Genomic DNA, 19,485 nt, shown 5'->3' with positions numbered 1-19,485 from the left:
GAAACAAGCAGTATTCAAGTCCTCAAATTCCACGTTAAAAACCATGCAGTATTCTTGTCTTCAAATTCCAGGGGAAAACCATGCATTATTCACATCTCCAAATTCCAGGGGAAAACCATGCATTATTCACATCCCATAATTCCAGAGTAAAAACCATGCAGTATTCATGTCTTCAAATTCCAGGGGGAAACCATGAATTATTCACATCTCCAAATTCCAGGGGAAAACCATGCATTATTCACATCCCCTAATTCCAGGGTAAAAACCATGCAGTATTCACATCCTAAAATTTCAGGGGAAAACCATGCATTATTTACATCCTCAAATTCCAGGGGGAAAAACCATGCAGTATTCACATCCCCAAATTCCAGGGAAAAACACATTCATTATTCACATCCTCAAATTCCAGGGTAAAAACCATGCAGTATTCACATCCCCAAATTCCAGGGTAAAAACATGCAGTATTCATATCCTCAAATTCCATGGGAAAACCATGCATTATCCAAGTCTATTTTCAGGCCTCCCAGCAGCTTCTGACAATATTTTAGGGCTTGTTTGAACTTTTTTTAGAGGTATAATTTAGATTTTTAGGGCTCATTTTGAAAAAATGAAAGCTGTTCCAGTAAGCAGTTAACTCTCAGAGGCACCCCTGAAGCATTTTGATTTGTAAGCCCACATACCCGAGTGAGGCCTCAACAATTGCGATGAATTGCAATGAAAAGTACAGCTTTTTAGGGATTTTCTACACTTTTTTTAGGAAATTTAACAAAGCCTAAAGAAATAGGACTTTTTAGGAGTTTCATACCGCTTGAAAACCTGCATTTGTAATCACCAGCTCTTGAGAGAGAGGCAGACACTCAATTATCACAAGACCAGCTAACTCAGTTACTGTGGCACTTAAACACAGTGACAAATAACAATTCAAAAAGGACATACATGTGCATGGATATGGATTTTATTGGGCACATACCACATTGGTCACATTGGGCATACGGATGGTCTGTTTCAGCTTGACCCCTCGTTGATCAATTTCAAACTCTCCGCATATAACATCCACCATGATGTCTTTACTTTTATTACTCTAATGCAACATCCCTCCCCTGCCTTGAGAGCAGTGCTGAATCCTGGACTGTCAACGATGGTCCGTCTCAGGTTCACCTGCTGTTTCTCAATCTCCCAACACTTACTCCCTTCTTTCTTAAGTCTATCACAGTATCTACCATGAAGTCCATAACTTTGCTACACTAATACATTACCTTGAATTGATGGCATCATTGAATCCCGGTGTGTCTACAATGGTCAGTTTCAGTTTAACACCTCGCTCTTCAATCTCCAACTCTTTTCTCTCTATCTCTATTGTCTTCTCTATTCGTTCTGCAACATAACAAACATTTAGTAAGATTTTAGGCATGAACTTTTTTCACAACTCTGAGTGCTAATGTCCCAAGTGGTATACAGCATCTCTGCCATCAAGAATAAAAACTCAGTGCATCACTTTTCAAAATTTTCATTTAATATCATGTGGTGTATTAGTTATAAAATAAATATGTTTCATATCTTAAGAACAGTAAAAATTTATTCGAAACAATGAAATATATTTGAAATAAAGCAAATATTTCAAGAATTGTTCAACATGGTTATATGATTTTGATACACAGCACGACAACAGTGGTTACTTTACAGCAAAGGGAAGTAACTGCTACACAGTACCTTTTATTGCTGCAAACAACACCATTGTGATTAAACCATATGATCAAAATTTTGGTATTTTATTACAAGTTCTACATTGTTATTGATTGGTCTTCATTAGACTTATACAAAGATAAACTCAAACATTTGTTAAAGAATTATTTATCTGATATTCAAAAACAATTCTTTTGTGGTGGATTCTTCTTTGCTTTTAGGATCACTGTGCTGTGCCTCCCTAGAGCCAATATCACTTACCCTCAATGTTTCCAACTACCCTGTCTTTGTACAGGTCCATTAGGAATAGAGAGTTGATCAGGGTCGACTTTCCGAGACCTGTCTCGCCTAAAGAAAAAGAAGAGAAAACATTAAAGGTACTGGAGTTAAACCCTAACCCAAACACTGATGTTTCCAACCTTTCTGTCTTTGTAAAGGCCCGTGATAATCTAATAAGACTAATCATTAGACTGTCCCACTTTCCCAGACCCATCTCACCTACAAGAGTGAATTGTTAAGTGACAAATTTGGTTCTATGACTATCTATGACTATCTTTTAGTAAACAGAGTTGACAAATGTTTGTTGTTTTGTGGGACTGGGACTTACAACTTCACTTCTTTTTTGTCTCAGAGTCAGGAGCATTTGTACGGTAAAAACTATGATGTCAAAGATTACGTTATTTCAAACCGAAAAGTTGTTTTATATTTCTCTAGCTTAATCATCCACAGAAAAAAACATAATATATTAAATCCTATGGTATGTGATTAAACAAGGGGTTATCAAGCATTTCAGGACTCAAAACAGTCATATAACAGTTGCTTTGTGACCAAATGATGTCAATCAGTTATTTAGTGAAGCTACTAGTAAGCTATGAAAGCTGCAACTTGACTTTTCAGTGAACTTTTCTTAGCCAGCAACAATTATTACATCTATAGTTACCCTAAGCGATAGTTACTACTGCTTGCAAATAAATGTGCTAATCAATCAATTAAACAAAGCATGTTTCTAATGCAATTAATTGAACAACAATGTAGAGGTCATGTTATACTAGATCAGTCAGACTCAACATTTCAAACAGACTCTAATCAAATTGTATTCACTGTGCAGAGCGAATGAGTGCATTGGCGTTTGCCTTCTCTGGACTCTCATTCTTATTTGTGACATACCCAAAATATTTTATTTAAATTTCAGTCTGGCGATTCAAATAAGGAAATCCTTAAACACCAGTTTCCAGCAGTCTGTTGATGTTAAAAAAAACTTCATTCAGAAGGCAATCATGGATTAGGGTGTAGTTTAAAATAACAACACCACTGATCAATGCTTTACTACCTCAAAACCCTAAATCTTTTTGCAAACATAAAAAACATAAATATAAAGCACATTATATACCAATTACTAACCAACAACCATGAGAGTGAAGTTAAACCCCCGTCGCAGGGCTTTCCTGTGCGCCTGTTCCGGAAGTGAGGCAAACCCAATGTATTCATCTTCCTCCTGAAAGTACACATGTAACAAAAATAAATCAGCTTCTAAAGTTGGTGCTTAAATAGAATGACATATTGTCAGTTAAGATATTTACTGGGTTATTATTGTCCATTATTGTAACTGTAGCACTAAGACATGGTTCCAAGAGTGATTTATCTTGGGACCTCTTGAGAAAGTGGTAGACTCCTATACCACTAGACAACTGTTCCAAGAGGGACTGAACTTGAAACCTTTTACATAAGCAGTGGACATCTATACTGTAAGACCACAATTCCATGAGAGATTGTAAGAAGGACCTCTTGACTGAGCGGTGGACTCCTATACCACTAAATCATTGTTGAAAGAGGGATTGAACATTGGACCTCGTAACTATGTAGTTACAACCAAAGAACTCCTTTACCCCAAGATCACACTTCCAAGAGGGATTCAACTAAGAACCTCTTGACTAAGTAGTGGACTCCTTTACCACTACACTACACTTCCAGCAGGGTTTGAACTTGGGACTGCTTGACTAAGTGGTGGACACCTAAACAAGTAGACAACAGTTCCAGCAGGGATTGAACTCAGGACTGCATGACTAAGCAGTAGACTTCTATACCACTCCAATACAATTCCTGGAGGGATCTTGACTAAGCGGTGGACTACTATACCATCACACTATGGTTCCAAGAGGGATTGAACTCAGGACTTCATGACTAAGCATTGGACTTCTATGACATTAGCCCACAGTACCAGGAGGAATGAACTTGGGACCTCTCAACTAAGCAGTGAAGTCCTAAAACACTAGACCACCTCATTTAAAAGCATGGAAATGGTATGTATCATTGAAAAGTCATCCACTGTATCGAGAAAGAATTTACCAAATATCAGCCTGTCACCATGTGAATCTGTTTTGATACTTTCATTAAAGGTTTGGTTTATATCATCTATCCTTTAATGCAATTTGGCCTATTAAGTTAAAGGGTACATTAAAGCAAAATGAATAATTAGTAATGATTACAACATCTGTTGAGCATGTCTGACAACATGTAGAACATGCATTTATTTAAATAACATCATAAACATCATAGTGATTTGTTTGTAGAGACATCAAACAAGACACGCCTTGTAATTAATGATTACATCTTCATGAAATGCAAATGACAGTCAGAAACATTAACAAGTTGTGGGAGAGCTGTATGGGCCACTGTATTCCCTTATTTATGAGCATTAAATACTTCAGCATTTAAATAATGTGGCATGTTTGAAAATAAATATTGATGACAGTTATGATCAAAAGTAAGAAATATATGATAGAAATCGGAGATAAGTTTCAAAACAATGCACCTAGGGCATAAAGATTTTTGATCTAATTGATGGGCCACTGTCCGAATTTAATGTACTTGTAACTGAAATCCTTAATTACCACACTTTCAACAACCCGTACGTTTATTGTAACAGTACGAAGTAACTTGACAATGACGCAATTATTTATATCATACAATACCTGAATCTTCCTTGTAAACATGTTCACCCGTATATAAGTATTTCAACATCCAATTATATGTTATTTGCAATTATTACAATTTAAATGTTATTTTTTATGATTTAAACATAACTCCACATCCATTAAGCGTGAATAATTTATGCATTCTTTATATTTGCACCATTTACCACTATGTATGAAATACTAGCATCTCCTTCAATACACAAATTATTGCCATCAATCTATTTCAACAAGTTTTTCATATGTGCACCAAAGTTTTATGAAAAATCCTCTCTGTTTTCAATATATCAATTTTGTTATTTGTAATTGAGCAACATCATCAAATTATGTCAGCATGACTTTGTAGGTAAGATTTTCTGTAACCGGACACCAGGTATACATCGACAACTGTATGTCAGAAATTCATCAAAACTGTCATCTGATATAGGGTGAAAATGGAGGAAAATTCATTTTAAAGTTGAACCCCCTATGCCTCTAGGTTTGGTTCAACATCACCGATTTTTCCTTTAATCGTTTAATTATGAACACCTTTACGATTGCCTTTATCATGCAAAATAGCCCGACCAACTCATGCATGTTAGTTTGGACATCCCCCTAGTTTTTGCAATAAAAAAAAGAAACTCATGACCATACATATATACATGTAAGCTTTATGAAATAAGTTATTTTATAGCAATGAAGATTCTGTTCTTCCCCAAAAGCCAAACTGTGTTAATTGCTTAAACATTGTCATATGGAAAGGTCACTATCATACGATTATATCAAGTATTTTGCTATCCATGTCTAGAACAGCCTACTTGCAGGAACATAACTTTTTCTTCATGTTCATTATGCAGATCTGTAATTGTCTTACCTAATCAGTACAAGTTTTACCACATGACTTATCATAAATGTATGACAAACTGACATCAAAATGCACTCATTAACACAATTAAATATACATGAGAATTTTGAACCCACCAATGTGACTGATCACCATGAATAGCGCAGCAAAAGATTGATTACATTTCATACAAGTACTCTCAAAATACATCAATTGGTCAACAATTGGATATAATAAAAGCTGCATGTTCATGCAGCTGAAACAGTTAAAAGAAAACAGCCTCCAACAGAACAGATCACATTATACCATTTCCCTCCATGCCACCTGCTAAACAATGATACAAGTTTTCCTCTTCAAAATCCAAAACATTTTGTTAGGTGCACAAACTGCTGTTCAAGGCAAATGCTTCAAAGAAACTAGTGAGAGAATCAACCAGTGTTCATTGTAGTTGACTTTTTATTTTAATTAGTTCACAAATTTAAGGACATTTTGGCTAAGTATTTTATTTTAAAATGCCCATGCTAGAACCTGAGCTGGATACAAAACATCAAGTTATTGGAGCATTTAATATCAAACAGGGTAAAAAGTTTTTGCTAAATATGTATCAAGATAAACTACAAATGAGATATTGTGTTGTCTGCTTGCAGCTAAATTACTCATATATGAAAGTTGGTTTTGTAACTCTTACTAAGGCACACAAACTGAAGATGTAATTCAGCAAAATTATCAAAAAACATTATAAATCTAAAGAGCACATCTGAGTGTACTTAAAAAATTGTATGCATTGCAAATAAATTGCAGTTTAATACATGAATTTCATTTCTTACATATATGTTCAACCTGGGAGTATGATGTTCATTGGTCTCAGGTTCTGTATCAGGATATAAACTTATTATATCACCAAAAGGGCCCATAAAACGCAAGGAAAAGTCTTATATATAGGGTTGAACTTTAACCTATCATGAGTATATTTTGTTTGAGATTAATTCTTACCACATGTTTAAAACCAACATCTTTTTTTGTCAGTTTCCGATGAACTCTGAGTCTTGCTTTTGGCACTGGTGTTACATCAACCTTTTCAGAAGCCTTTTCTGTATCATCACTAAAAATCTTATCATTTGCAGTATGTAAGGTAGCACTAATCAACTTACGGACAGTGTTACTATTATGGTCAGTATTTTCCAGATTACCAACACCTCTCGGCGATACTTGAAGCTCAGTTTTACCAAAGTCGCCACTCTGTTTCCGGGAAAGACTTTTAGTTCTTGCAGGCCTCTGTGGGACAGAATCTTTTGTTATGTCCAGAGTTTTTTGCCCTTCAACTGACCTTGACCCCTGCTTTACCTGTGACCTTCTATCTTTCATTTCCTGTGATACAGAACCCTGCTTGTCCTTTAACCTTGATTCTTGCTTATCGATTGAATCTTGCTTATCCTGTGGCCTTGACATTCTGAGTGATAGGTCCACTTTCAAAGTTTGCTTTACAGAAGTTGAAAGCACATTATTGTCAACAACCTTTTTAGGAGAAGTATATAGATTTTCTTCCTTTTGCTCTTCAACAATGGTATCCTGAAAGGATTTTTTAAATCTATCACCAGATTGTCTTGAAGTTACCACTTTAGCATCTATCGCATCTTCTTCAAAGTCTTCAAGGTTAATGTCACAGTTTGCTTTTACATTCTTCTGAACTTTCTCAGGATATAAATTTGAAAGCCCTTTAGTTTGAAATCCTTCGTTTTTAGAACTTTCATTACTATCAGTAGCACTTTTTGAAATTACGCCAGATTCATTATCAAAGGTCTTTTTTACTTCCACTCTTTCATAAGGAAGTCCACATTTTCTCACTGCAGAATCTGTTGATTTAATATCCACACCAACAGATACATTTTTGCTTAAATTACTCAAGTCTGCATCACCTCTTAATTTTGATGTAATGAGTGGGGTATTTCTCCTTAAAGGTGTACTCAGTGTATTTTGATTGATGTCCGTGTCATTAAGTGATTTCTTACTCCTATCATATTTCCCGAATGAAGAACTACTGAAATTAGGGTCGCTGACATTTCTTGAGCCTCCGAGCCTACTTAATCCAGACTGGTATGCACTTTGGTATCTGTCTGACGGTGTACGTCTCGGAGCAAGGGACGACCCAGAAATAACAACCCGACTTGGCGTTGTTAGACCACCGCCATCTCGTGATAGACCAACGCTCCGTTTCAAAAGTTTTGCATCCTTAGTTATTCCAGAACTTAAATTTATCCTTGTAAGCCCTGTGCCTATACTCCGAGGCGACATCAACCTCTCACTGTTTGCTTGCCTGTCCTCGTTCATATTTAATTTATTTCATAAATTTCTTCATGGATGTTGGCTTACAAAACACTCAAATGACACAAAAAGTTTATTTGAATTTACATATGTTGTGAGTCAGAAAACAGCAGTAAGCACATAAATCTCCAACATGAATGAAGTTTTCTGCTCGACTGTCTGTCAATCCATTTTGTATTCTACTAACAAGATGTACTGTAGGTAAAACAGTATAAGAGAGGACAGTGTCGTAGTGTATGTATTTGTATTTGCTTGAGTAACCATAGGCAATACTTTTGAAAGTTTCTGGCCAAATATCTAACCATCAAATGTCATGAATGGCTTTTTGATATTTTGTTAAACTTTTGACATCAATATTGCAAAAACAGTTACTTTATCTTATACCTCATTATGTTGGCAATTACAGTTGATTTCACTGCTGACTGCCTGAAGAAATTGAATATACCAGGCGGGAAGCTGTTTAATTGAAATTATTGAACCATAAAAGTGTATCAATCCTTGATCTCCAAAAGTAAGATGTCAAGATAAATGTATGTTTATTAAAACAAGCATTACTTACATGTATTTGATACATTGAAAGTTTAAGCCGTGGATATAAAAATAATAATTTAGGACAATAACTTTGACCAAACCTGAAGTCTGAATTATTGCTTGCTAATAGTCAATAATATATATTAAACATTTATCATTATACACGATAAATCATTATGCTTACATATACCAGAACACTTCATCAAGTGAAGAATTTGAAGTCAAAACTTCACACTGCTATAAAAAATTGTTAAAAACATTTTAAAGGTGGACGATTAAGTCTAAAAAGTTAAAAAATAAATAAAAAATGTTTGGAGAATAAAATGTAGAAGATAATGAAACCCTCAATAAAATACGTAAGCCATGCCAGGGTATACCTCATCCTCCGGCTCCCCAAAGAATTGTCTGTATTTCTGGCGTATGTTACCAGTTGTTCGATATTCACGATCATCTGTCATTCCCTCCATTTAAGATCCTGATCTATGATTAGTAAAATCATACACAAAATATACTATATGTTTCATAAACATATAAAATAACTGGCTTTAAAAAAGTATTGAAGCGTTCAAAACTTTTTAAAGTTACCATTGCCAGGATGGCTGTGTCTGCTTTTGTTTTAAATCCTCTTATATCAGCAAGTGTAGAAGGAAATACCACAACCTAGTTCGGGAATATGACACTGAGACAAGAACTTTTTATTTGAGGAATGGAATTCTGCAAGGCACACCTTAAAACCCTTCATGGTTACGAGTGCCATATTCAAGAACTAGCCAATAATTATTTTTTTAATGATGTGCTGTGTCTTATTTTTTTATGTCTTTACCATGATGGTCTTAGCATCCATTTTACCTTACTTTTATTGGAATTTGGAATCATTCTCTTTGAAAGACATAACTGAACAGAACTTTAAATGCATGCCATTGAGATAATGTTTGCAATAATCAATTTCCATTTTCCATTCCCTTTATGATTAGACATGGTATTCTTCAACTTTATTTGGGTGGATGCTGTTTCAGTTTCATTTTCATCTAACAAATTATGTATATTTACCTCAGGCCATTGACTTTAAGACAGTGATAATATCATTACGCTATAATTATGTCAAGACAGAGGGCAGAATTATACATACATAATTATGGTTAAACTGCATAAGCTGTTCATACGAATCTCATTACACTTTTGTAAAAAGGAGGCATTCTTATGAAAGTCTGCCATATATTACCTTACACTTTTATTCATACCCCGATGTATTGAAGCACAAATAAATTATATAAGCATAAGATATATGTTTCAACAATACTTTCAAAGTATTGCCAACAGTGCTCATGCATATATAAACAATGTTGACTTTCACTATACTTTCAGCTCAAGTAAAAAAAAACATCACTATCTTCATAGTCCGTGAATAAATCAAAAATGCCCACAGACTGAAATAAAGTATATCCAATGATCTGAATGTTAACTTTTCATGTCTCCGTCCTTGCGTTGACATACATTTTTTCGCAATATTTTTATGTATTCCACATATGTAAATATTCTGCAATATTTTACCATCCATGTATGTCTAGATAATCTATACATTATTCCATATAAGGCTCAGTAGCTCAGTTACCCATCTTGTACAGGCCAAACAACTGAGCAACTAGAAGCAAATTTGAACATAAATGTCTGAAAACCAATAAAAAAGTAAACTGTAACTATGGCCGATTACTGGCTTAGCTCCATGTATGTTCCATTCCCCAATTGACTCTGAAAATCATCTAAGGCAAAAACATATTTCAGTCACAGATGTGCTTGGAAATAGCTTGAAGAATTTTTTTCAGGGGTTAGATTCTCCGAAATACCCCTGGCAGTTGGGTCTACAATTCTAGCTACACCCCTGTTGATGTGCGCTACCTGAATACCCTGAGAGCTAAAATCATCACATAAGTCGATTACTTCTATATTTTCTATAAACTTTTATACTGCATCTTTAAATACTAAAAAAACCTTTATGGATGTATTTCATTACACTTGGAACAAAAAATGAAAGTAAATTGTAAAACAAAAGTGGAACAAATTGTATAAAAATAATAATAAATAATAAATTGTATAAAAAGGGCGGTCACTTGCACTCAACGAGGGTAAACGTCCATCTAATGGAAAACAAGTGGACACGATTGTAATTAGCGAGACAAGCCCAAGTCTACCTTGATCGGATATGGTTGTCACCTATTTCACCGTAACAATAGTAAGTAAACGCAAGGTGGTCATTACCGAACAATGGAGTTTCGATTATATCAATGCTCTGACAGAATACATGTATTCGACCACTGCTTCTAATGTTTCATTCATTATTTATTTTATACCTCATACTCAAAAGTAAATCAGGACATTTCCTTTTGAAATTCTCACGGCCCGGCCAACTTTATCTGATCAAAAGACTGACCAATTCAAAAGCTAAATATGGCTACAACATTTTAACCTCATTTTGTTAATATTTTTTCTTGCTTAAATATCATACTATTTCAACAAATGATTGTTTTTTTAATGAACAAATTATCTACATAGACAATGGTCTCATCCCCCTTCCCTCCACCTCCCCTCATTTTTATCAATTTTGCAAATATATACTTAGAGTACATTGAAATTTAATGGCGCTCATAATTTACATTTTTACAACTGTTGTTACAAATTTACATGCGGTATGTTAAATCCGAAAGCTTCGTCCCAAAATAAAAACATTTTTGCTTCTGAATGTTTAAGGCCAAATAAGATGAAGTTAAATGCAAAGCTGGGTTGCACTCAAACAACTATAATAATTTTCTTAAATTTTCCAATGTAGGTACCACAACCTAAAAGTTTTGAATTACTCATCATCAAGTATCTAAAGGTGAAATTTTGACCCAACCAACCATCAATAAAGAATATCCAATATTATATTCAAATCGCCTAAAATTCATAAAAACAATTCTTAAAGCACTTTAAAACAAATTTCATAATATTTAATGAAGAAACATTTTCCAACCATCAATCACCTATTTTATTTAAGTATAATTATACACTATGGTTTACCTCTCATTATGGATATGATAACCTACAAAAAAAATGGTACTTGCCTGGTAAATAGAAATAAAACCAGTAGTGAAAAATAAACATCATATAATTTATGAATAGATAAATGTGGTTTATCAGATAGTAAAATATAAACGTGAAATCAGTGGTTTATTTAGATAAGAAACTATAACCACAAAATCAGTGATTATAGATAAAAATAGATAGAAAAATATATGAACTCACAATATCAGGATACATAATTAATCCTCTCCTAATCACATGAGAAAACAGGGTTCCAATGAATTGTTTCAAACAATGGCATGGAAACTGATTTTATTGTATTGTTTCAAGTGATATTTCACCATATTTCCCATAAAAGAATCTGCAAACACCAAATGGTTGATGGTTTTTTTTCCCAAGGAAAGAAGATATATTGTCATAGCTTTGATGTTTGCTTTTTTTTTGTTGCATTTGTTATGCCAAAACTGAAAAATTGACCTGATGAAGGTATTACGTATTTTTTTCAGTTAAAGGTAGAAGCAATATACAGTAAAACTGCGATCACTTGAGGACGCCGGGGACTGAGCCAAAACCTCGAGGGAATCGATGTTTCGAACGACCAGAATTAAAGTATGTTATGAAATATCGTTCAGTGTACTTTAAGTTTGAAGTCATCAAACCGACTGTAAATGTATTCTAAATGTAAAATGTAAAAGAAATATCAATAAATGAATAAATAAAAATGTTTATTTTTACAAAATTGCCATATTGCTAAGCAAAGTGACAAGTAGGCAGAGATTCTTGTCATTAACTTCTCATAATTTTCTTCTCAAATGCCCTGAGAAAATTTTAACACATAGCACTTGTTTGTTTATTTTGGAACACGCGTTCGGGGGAAAAAAAGTGAAATTATTACCTCAAGGGAGCCATAAGGTTTTGTGCATGATTTGTGTCCTTGACATATTTAGGTTTCGATGCAGCTTAGGTATATTATATGAAAATAGAAGGAAAAATGTTAGGGACTAAGCTCCGACCTCGATGGACCACCAGTTCTTGAACGACTGCTTGTTGGAACAACCACATTTTACTGTATTTCTGAGCATCAAACGTTATGTTTTGTTTTGTGCAATATATATGTTTTTATATATATATATATATATATATATATATATATATATATATATATATATATATATATATATATATATATATATATATATATATATATATTGCAATCATATACTGAAACAAGCAATTTTTAGTTGTATTTCATGCTTGTAATTAATTATTTATAATATTTAACTATCATTTTATTGTAAAACTATGCCAAATTTTGGCATCCCATCAGTGTCAGTGTAACAGTTTGCTTTTTGGATTGATTCAAGAGTGAAATAGGCTAACAGTGAAATCATATTTCGATACATTAACTGTTTCAAACAGTGAAATTATCACATTATATTTTCTACTGTTACTTTCACTAAACCACCAAAATGCATGAAAATAAACATGCATATTTATTACAAGAGCTACGGTAACAATAAGCCTGCTGACTTTAATTGCTGAAACAAGGGCCCGTTTACTTGATTATAATGAGTTCCAGGCCAGGAAGCACTCTAAAAGTAATTGCCTGCAAATCTGCTCAGAAAAGACACTATCTACAGAATGAAAGAATTTTTTTTTTTTTTGCTCTTTTTAATAATCCAATTTTCAATGGCAATAAAAGAAAACAATACAGATAAGATGGAAGATCCAATATCAATTGCAATAAAAAATACAAATTTAATCAAAAATCTCCCTAACAGATCTAAACACTTTTGAAACTTGTATATTCTATTAAACAGGCAAAAGCAATTATTCTATTGATTTTATTGAATTCTTTATATATTTTTTTCCAAATGACCATAAACTCTTCGGTTTGAACAGGCACATTACATGAATAATGCATTATTCTGAAACAGAACTAAGATTGCAGACAAATTGGCAAGAATTCTGGAGTTCTGTATGAGGCTGCGTCTGCTGTATAGCACTGCCTACCTGGGATACATTTCTGTCACTTCTGGTTATTTGTTCTTACGAAAGAAAAGCCATGATTTTCATCAATGTCAACACTGCTATAGCAAAATTAGCTGATAAGTTCATCCTTCATCACTTGTTTACCAGGTATTTATTCAATATTCAAGTGTAACAACATTTATACAGAGAAAAAAGGGTAATAATGATTTAATACTGAAGCAGCTTGTTTCAAATTATTGTTATTTCAAATGATGAGCATTGATGCATACTGATTATTAACATTTCTGGATGATGTCAATACAAACAGAAACAAAAATACTAATTTCATGCCTCAGTTCTCAAAACCAAACAGCAATGGTTGAAGCAAAAGAAATGATAAAACTTATTAACCAATCTTCAAAATCAAAGCTACGCACCCGGCCAATCTGCATGGTTAATTGACCGCGCCAGCCAGATGCTGCGACCCTCGAATTTCGATCCTTTCAAAGGTTGCCCTCTAACCTTGAGTTTAAAACAGTTCTCTTTGCAGTAGCATTTGAGATTCATTCAATTTAATAGTAGATGGAATATTTTCCATTCATCTTCATTTATTGAAAGTATTCAGCAACTCATAATTATTGTATAATAAAATCATGCTTTTTTATTTTCTTCCTTGTACTTCAGTTTAGAATTATTCATGATGTTTTGCATACTGTAAATTATTTATCAATCTTTTACATATTAAGTGTGTTTTAGGGAAGAAAATTGTTGGTTTTTCAATTTAAAACAATGTAAACATCTTCATTTGAAGTAGTGTTTTTCATAAAACAAGTCACAGAAAAGTCCTGCTTGAAATAAGGTCCTTAAATGTGCATGATCAGTATAACAGTAGTAAATTATTTGCACTGAGTATTTCAGAACATTACAGAATCTTATCGTAACAATATTGTCCTGAATGAGATAATCATGTACCATCCATCACAAATAACACCCAAAATCATTCTTTCCTGTTTAATACAGCACCCATGTATCAATGTATGCATTTCCATTACAGTATTATAAAAGCCATTGATTTTTTTCCCTTCATAGCCTGCTTTCTCTTTTACTCAGCACAAATGCTTCCACACAGAAAGCAGCCAAGAACCAATATTGAACCATTAACTCCTCAGAGGCTGCGAACAGACACCAGGACTTCTGCAGTATGTCACCACACCTCTAGTGTTACTGGAGACAGGGATTTAGTAGGAATACTTCAGCCTTATTCTAGTTCCATTGCTTCTTTATAACATAGAGTATCTATTAGGTAATTTGTACTGCTACATAATTATACTTGACCCTAGTGGGTAATGCTGATCTTTCTCACGATATGTGGGTATATCACTACCATATTTCACCAAGCTGTGTACTGTACAATCTTCTTCCTTCTCTGGAAGTTTTTCTTAAGCGGGTATTGCAATAACTATTATGAAACAGTTGACTATTTAGTTTAATTAGAGAGGTCACAAAATGTCCTGTGAACTTGTTCATGTATAGTTCAGTTTAAAAGTTGGTTGCCAATTTTTGTACTTGCACGCTCACTTAAACTCATATAGTTAAGTCAATTTCCGTATGTGTTTGTACATGTCCTTTCAGACTACACAATTAATACATAACTAGATGACATAGCAACCAAATAGTAGTCCTTACCGATTTCACAACCTCTACATTATTTTGTTTAAAAAGTACTAAATGTCCCTTACATTTAGCCAGTTATCAGAAACACCAAACATAAGTCGACAGTTTCTGTATAATTTAATACTTTTGATAAGCACCCACATTTTCAATTTGAAAAAAATATATTTTGGCACAAACACTTAGTTGCATAGCTTATGAATTGATAAATAATATGCCAATAGGGAAATGACGATTTCCATTTCCCGATGCAAAATTCAAGCTGAAACGATAATAGCCATTAGGGACTGGCTTATGTTTTATCCTTATGCAGTTAGGAGAGCAAAGAACTGTTAGCAGGATAGATATAGCCAGAATGTGTATACTGGCTAAGGTCGCAAATCCAAACACTTTTTGAGATTTTCCACAATTATCTTGAAGAGTTTTTGTTGTAGTAAGTTAAAATTGCATATGAAACATCTTTGGTTAATGTGACAACATCTGTCAAAGTACAGATTCACGATCTCATCAATTTTATGTCAAAAATCATTCATTTTATGGACGGTAAATCACCCTTAAATTTATGCTATGAACATCACAAATACCAAACACTTGCAAAGCGAAAATACATGGCCATACAATTATAATTAATAAGTATGCTATATTAAATAAACACTTAGCTGCAAAGTTATTTATTGTTTCCGATGTTTTTCAAAACATGCAATTCAACTGTAAAGCGTTTCTATTTATAAATATCTTGAATGTAGGTCAACGTAACTGCAAAACCTAAAGATGCGTGTGCACCCTCTGACGTCATTCCCCTATGTGCTACATTTTGATTTTTAAGCGTATAAACATTGAATGGCATTGTTTTAGAAAATTATACAAAACAAGAAACTTCGCAAGTGTGACCAAGGCAAGTCTCTGTATTGATCCAGATCAACGAATAATCGATCAAGGTAAACAAACGGGTGTTTAAGACGGTGTTTGGGATTTGTGCCCTGTTCGGAAATGTACCGTCAACCAGCCAGCTACTTCAAGTGCTACTTCAACACTTAGCATCTATGATCAGAATCCTGGTGTATAAAGCTTTCATAGAATACACGAGGGTGTAACCCAAACCTCACCCCTTGCATTTCAAACCTCCTTTCATTCATAACTGAATCTTGCCTTACAAAAAATACTTAACAATTTCAAAAATCTTGATGATGAATAAAGCCATATTTTGAGTTCCTGTACAAGATCAAAAATGGGGGTTACAATCTCTAATAACAGTGCGTTTTTAACAATTGTCAGGCCCATAACTAAAACCAGTATTTCCCCCAGGACTTTATTTGGTATCGATACTGACGTGCATTCACAGGCAGAGCTGGATTACCTGCATGCCTTTATTGGTCCGACATGCCTAATCCAGCCATGCAACATGTCGTTAAAAGTATGCATTAACCATAAAACTGATCTTAATTCTACCACTGGGAAGGATGTTTTTGGGTGTTAAGTGATTTGTTAGCAGAGCTCCATTCAGTTCGGGCGTTAATTGATTAATTTAATAATGCAAACTGTACCATAAAATATCTGCAAACTGGGAAAAACAATACATTTGAAATTATGAAATTATTGTTTAAATTCAAGTCAAACAACAGTCAATGTTTTTAAACGTCTGCCATTCATCTTTAAAAGGTCAAAACAAAAAACTGTAGATTCAGGTCTTTTAGATCTTGATTTCTCAAAGTAGATATGAACATACATGAAGTTTGACTATGACGTAGCTGTGACGCGGTGGGTACCAGGCAAGAATCATGAATCTCTATGTAAGCTGTAAACTTTAAAATGATGTGGTCATGTATTAACTGATGAACGCGTATTGACGCTACTCATTCAGGTCTGTGAAATTTATGCAAGAATTACTAAACTATGAAACTATTATTAGAATTCATAATGTTATTTGCTTTACTTTGCATTGATTGTGTTTTCTTATCATTTTGAGTGTGATTTACTTACACTTTAAGATCTTAAAAGAGCTTGAAATATACATCAAATTGCTCCATCAGTGAAAGAATACCCACCCTGGCCAACCCCGTTCAACCCAGTATCCCTTAAATACATCATTGGGAGGCCACTGGCTAAAACATTAAAGAATATCCTTTTTTCCACAATTGTGAAAATAAAATTCTCTATTTTATGTTTTGAAAAAAATAAAATAATAATAATTAATAACAAAATTGGACCCTTAAGGCAGAGTTGACATATTCTTTAAAAAACACACGTTGTCACATCGTTTTCATTTATCATTTTGTCTGCTTTTCAAGCATTCTTGTATATTTCTCTGCAAAATTGATATTCCCTACGACGCATTTTTCCCAATCTGAAAGGCCCAGGCTCCATTACAAAAATGGTGAAAAACACAAACTGTATAAGTCAGACATACTACAAGTTTCATAAAAACATAATGTACCAGTAGCACTCTCATGCAAAAAAACATTGTTATGAATTCTTACCTCCCTTGGAAAGCATGTCCGGTTGTCTCCCATTCGACCTGAAACACCACAGAAGATGTATATGGCAGATTCTTTATACCAATGTATGTCTGTTTGAAAAACGTAACGTAATAAATGGTATTCATTACATTTGCTGCTTAAAGAAGTACTATAGTTCATAACAATACAGAAAGTACTAAATGTACAACTATTATGAGAGAAGTGCAGCTTTAAGTATTTGACTCCATAAAATATCTGTGTTTCAGGCCCCATTTCCACAGCATAACACAGTTCTGTACCAAGCTACATTGGTAGTACGGTATTCAGGTGTCTTATGCAATTTCTGACAATTGTATTGTTCTCAACATATAATGTCATTATGCGCAGTATCCATAAAAATATATTTGTGTCATGACTAAAATTACCAAATAAATTTAAATGAGCCAAAATCATAAAAAATATCAGGATATAGCTGCCTGCATAGTCAAACGAACTATACTTTGAGTTCATTCTAATATGGAACAATTTCATAATCCTTTCATTTTAACACATTTCCCCATTTCCTCTTTGAACATTAATTAACCTACATGTACATACCAATTTTCAAGGATCACTTGTCTATATAAAGACTTTGTGCATCAAAATATCCTTCATTCATTCAAATTATTTAATTGTTTGTGATGTAAAAAATGGCACTTTAAATAACAAATTGTCCCAATAATGAAAGACTTGAGAAAATCTGTAATAAGCTCTTGAAAAAATGAAACAATGCCTTATTGATTTCCTGTGTAGGCCCTTGACAAAAACTGTAATGTCTTTGAGGAAACAAGAACAACTTGAATCAAATGAATTACTTCACAAAAGCTCTAAATGACTGAAGCAGTTTTTGTGCAACCATACATTCTTTTCTATACATGTAGTAATTATTTCACCGTAATTAAACAATATACGAATTTAAGATTATAAATACTTCAAATGTTTTCAATTGCTTTTGAGGTTTCATGAAAGTTGTAATTTCAGGTTGAAACATTGATGACATTGATTATTCCTTACATCTCAACACATATCATTTTCAAACATTCCAACTTGATGATTAGTTTTAACCAATTTTATCCCAAACTCAGAAAAAAATGACTCCAAAATAATAAACCATCATACATTTTGTGTACCGGTCAATTCGAGGTGAGAAGGCATTCAACGACATTCTCATGTGTTCTCGTTGTCCCCGTCATCTGCTCTCATCTTACATCAAAACAATAATGTTGAAGATTGAAAACCTGTTAATACAAATATTTTTAAGAAAAACAAAGTCATCATAATAATCAATTTTATGCTATAATGTTAAAACATGTTTATTCAGTTCAATGAGCAACCAAATTTTAATTGTTTATTTAAGTTCCTCTCCATGTTAGAGTTTACTTCGGTAAATTATGATAAGTACATGTAGTATAACATTTTATTGTTGTAAGACCAGTGTATGGTCATATATGAGTACTGAATATTAACAATGTAAAAGTTACTAATTACCCATTCCAACCTAATGTGTACCCAATACTTTTTAAGCTTTTTAAACCTCTTCAATACTGCATACCAAAATGGGAGTTTCATCTTAATACAACAAACAACAGACAGAAATAAATGCATTCGCTTTCATTATTAATTTAAAACTTGAAAAACAATAAGGTTCACCTTTAACTTTCACAAACAGTAATTAATACTGTTTCTGCTTTCACACGGTTTTAACATCCAATATTTGTACTATCATCCGCATCCTGGATTTTTAAAAAAAATAAAATATTTGGACTTTTCTATCAAGAGAAATGGTAAACAAAACTTAACCTTTCAATTATTATAGAAAGAAACCTTCCGTGAGTCATACCCACGCCATCTGATTGATTTCTGGCAAAAATCAATCCAGTAACTGATACTCGATTGGCCAACCAGCTGCTGAATCCCTGTGACATTTGGCGGGAAATATTCGCACCTATTGATGCGAAGC

The 19,485-nt window shown here is 33.5% G+C and overlaps 1 protein-coding gene across 8 annotated transcripts in view; it reads right to left on the bottom strand.

The window, feature by feature from the left end:
• Positions 1 to 19,444, bottom strand: part of LOC128231945 (septin-5-like) — a 31,356-nt gene extending 11,912 nt beyond the window's left edge. The window contains exons 1-6 of one of the 8 annotated variants that reach the window (XM_052945225.1): positions 19,326 to 19,444; positions 18,645 to 18,763; positions 17,508 to 17,545; positions 3,085 to 3,178; positions 1,945 to 2,031; positions 1,257 to 1,374 (exon numbers count right to left, since the gene is read on the bottom strand). In XM_052945225.1, coding sequence (XP_052801185.1) covers positions 1,257 to 1,374; positions 1,945 to 2,031; positions 3,085 to 3,178; positions 17,508 to 17,545; positions 18,645 to 18,696 — 389 coding nt within the window. In that variant the 5' untranslated portion in view covers positions 18,697 to 18,763; positions 19,326 to 19,444. Of the gene's footprint in view, positions 1 to 1,256; positions 1,375 to 1,944; positions 2,032 to 3,084; positions 3,179 to 4,655; positions 4,787 to 6,471; positions 7,976 to 8,708; positions 8,814 to 13,796; positions 14,375 to 17,507; positions 17,546 to 17,911; positions 18,031 to 18,083; positions 18,228 to 18,644; positions 18,764 to 19,175 lie in introns of those variants that run through there. The other 7 variants (XM_052945224.1, XM_052945228.1, XM_052945223.1 and 4 more) reach the window with 7 other exon arrangements.
• Between the last annotated feature and the right edge of the window lie 41 nt (positions 19,445 to 19,485).

This window comes from Mya arenaria, chromosome 4 (assembly GCF_026914265.1).
Source record: "Mya arenaria isolate MELC-2E11 chromosome 4, ASM2691426v1".
NCBI lineage: Eukaryota > Metazoa > Mollusca > Bivalvia > Myida > Myidae > Mya > Mya arenaria.
This window is presented reverse-complemented; position numbering and strand designations above follow the sequence as displayed.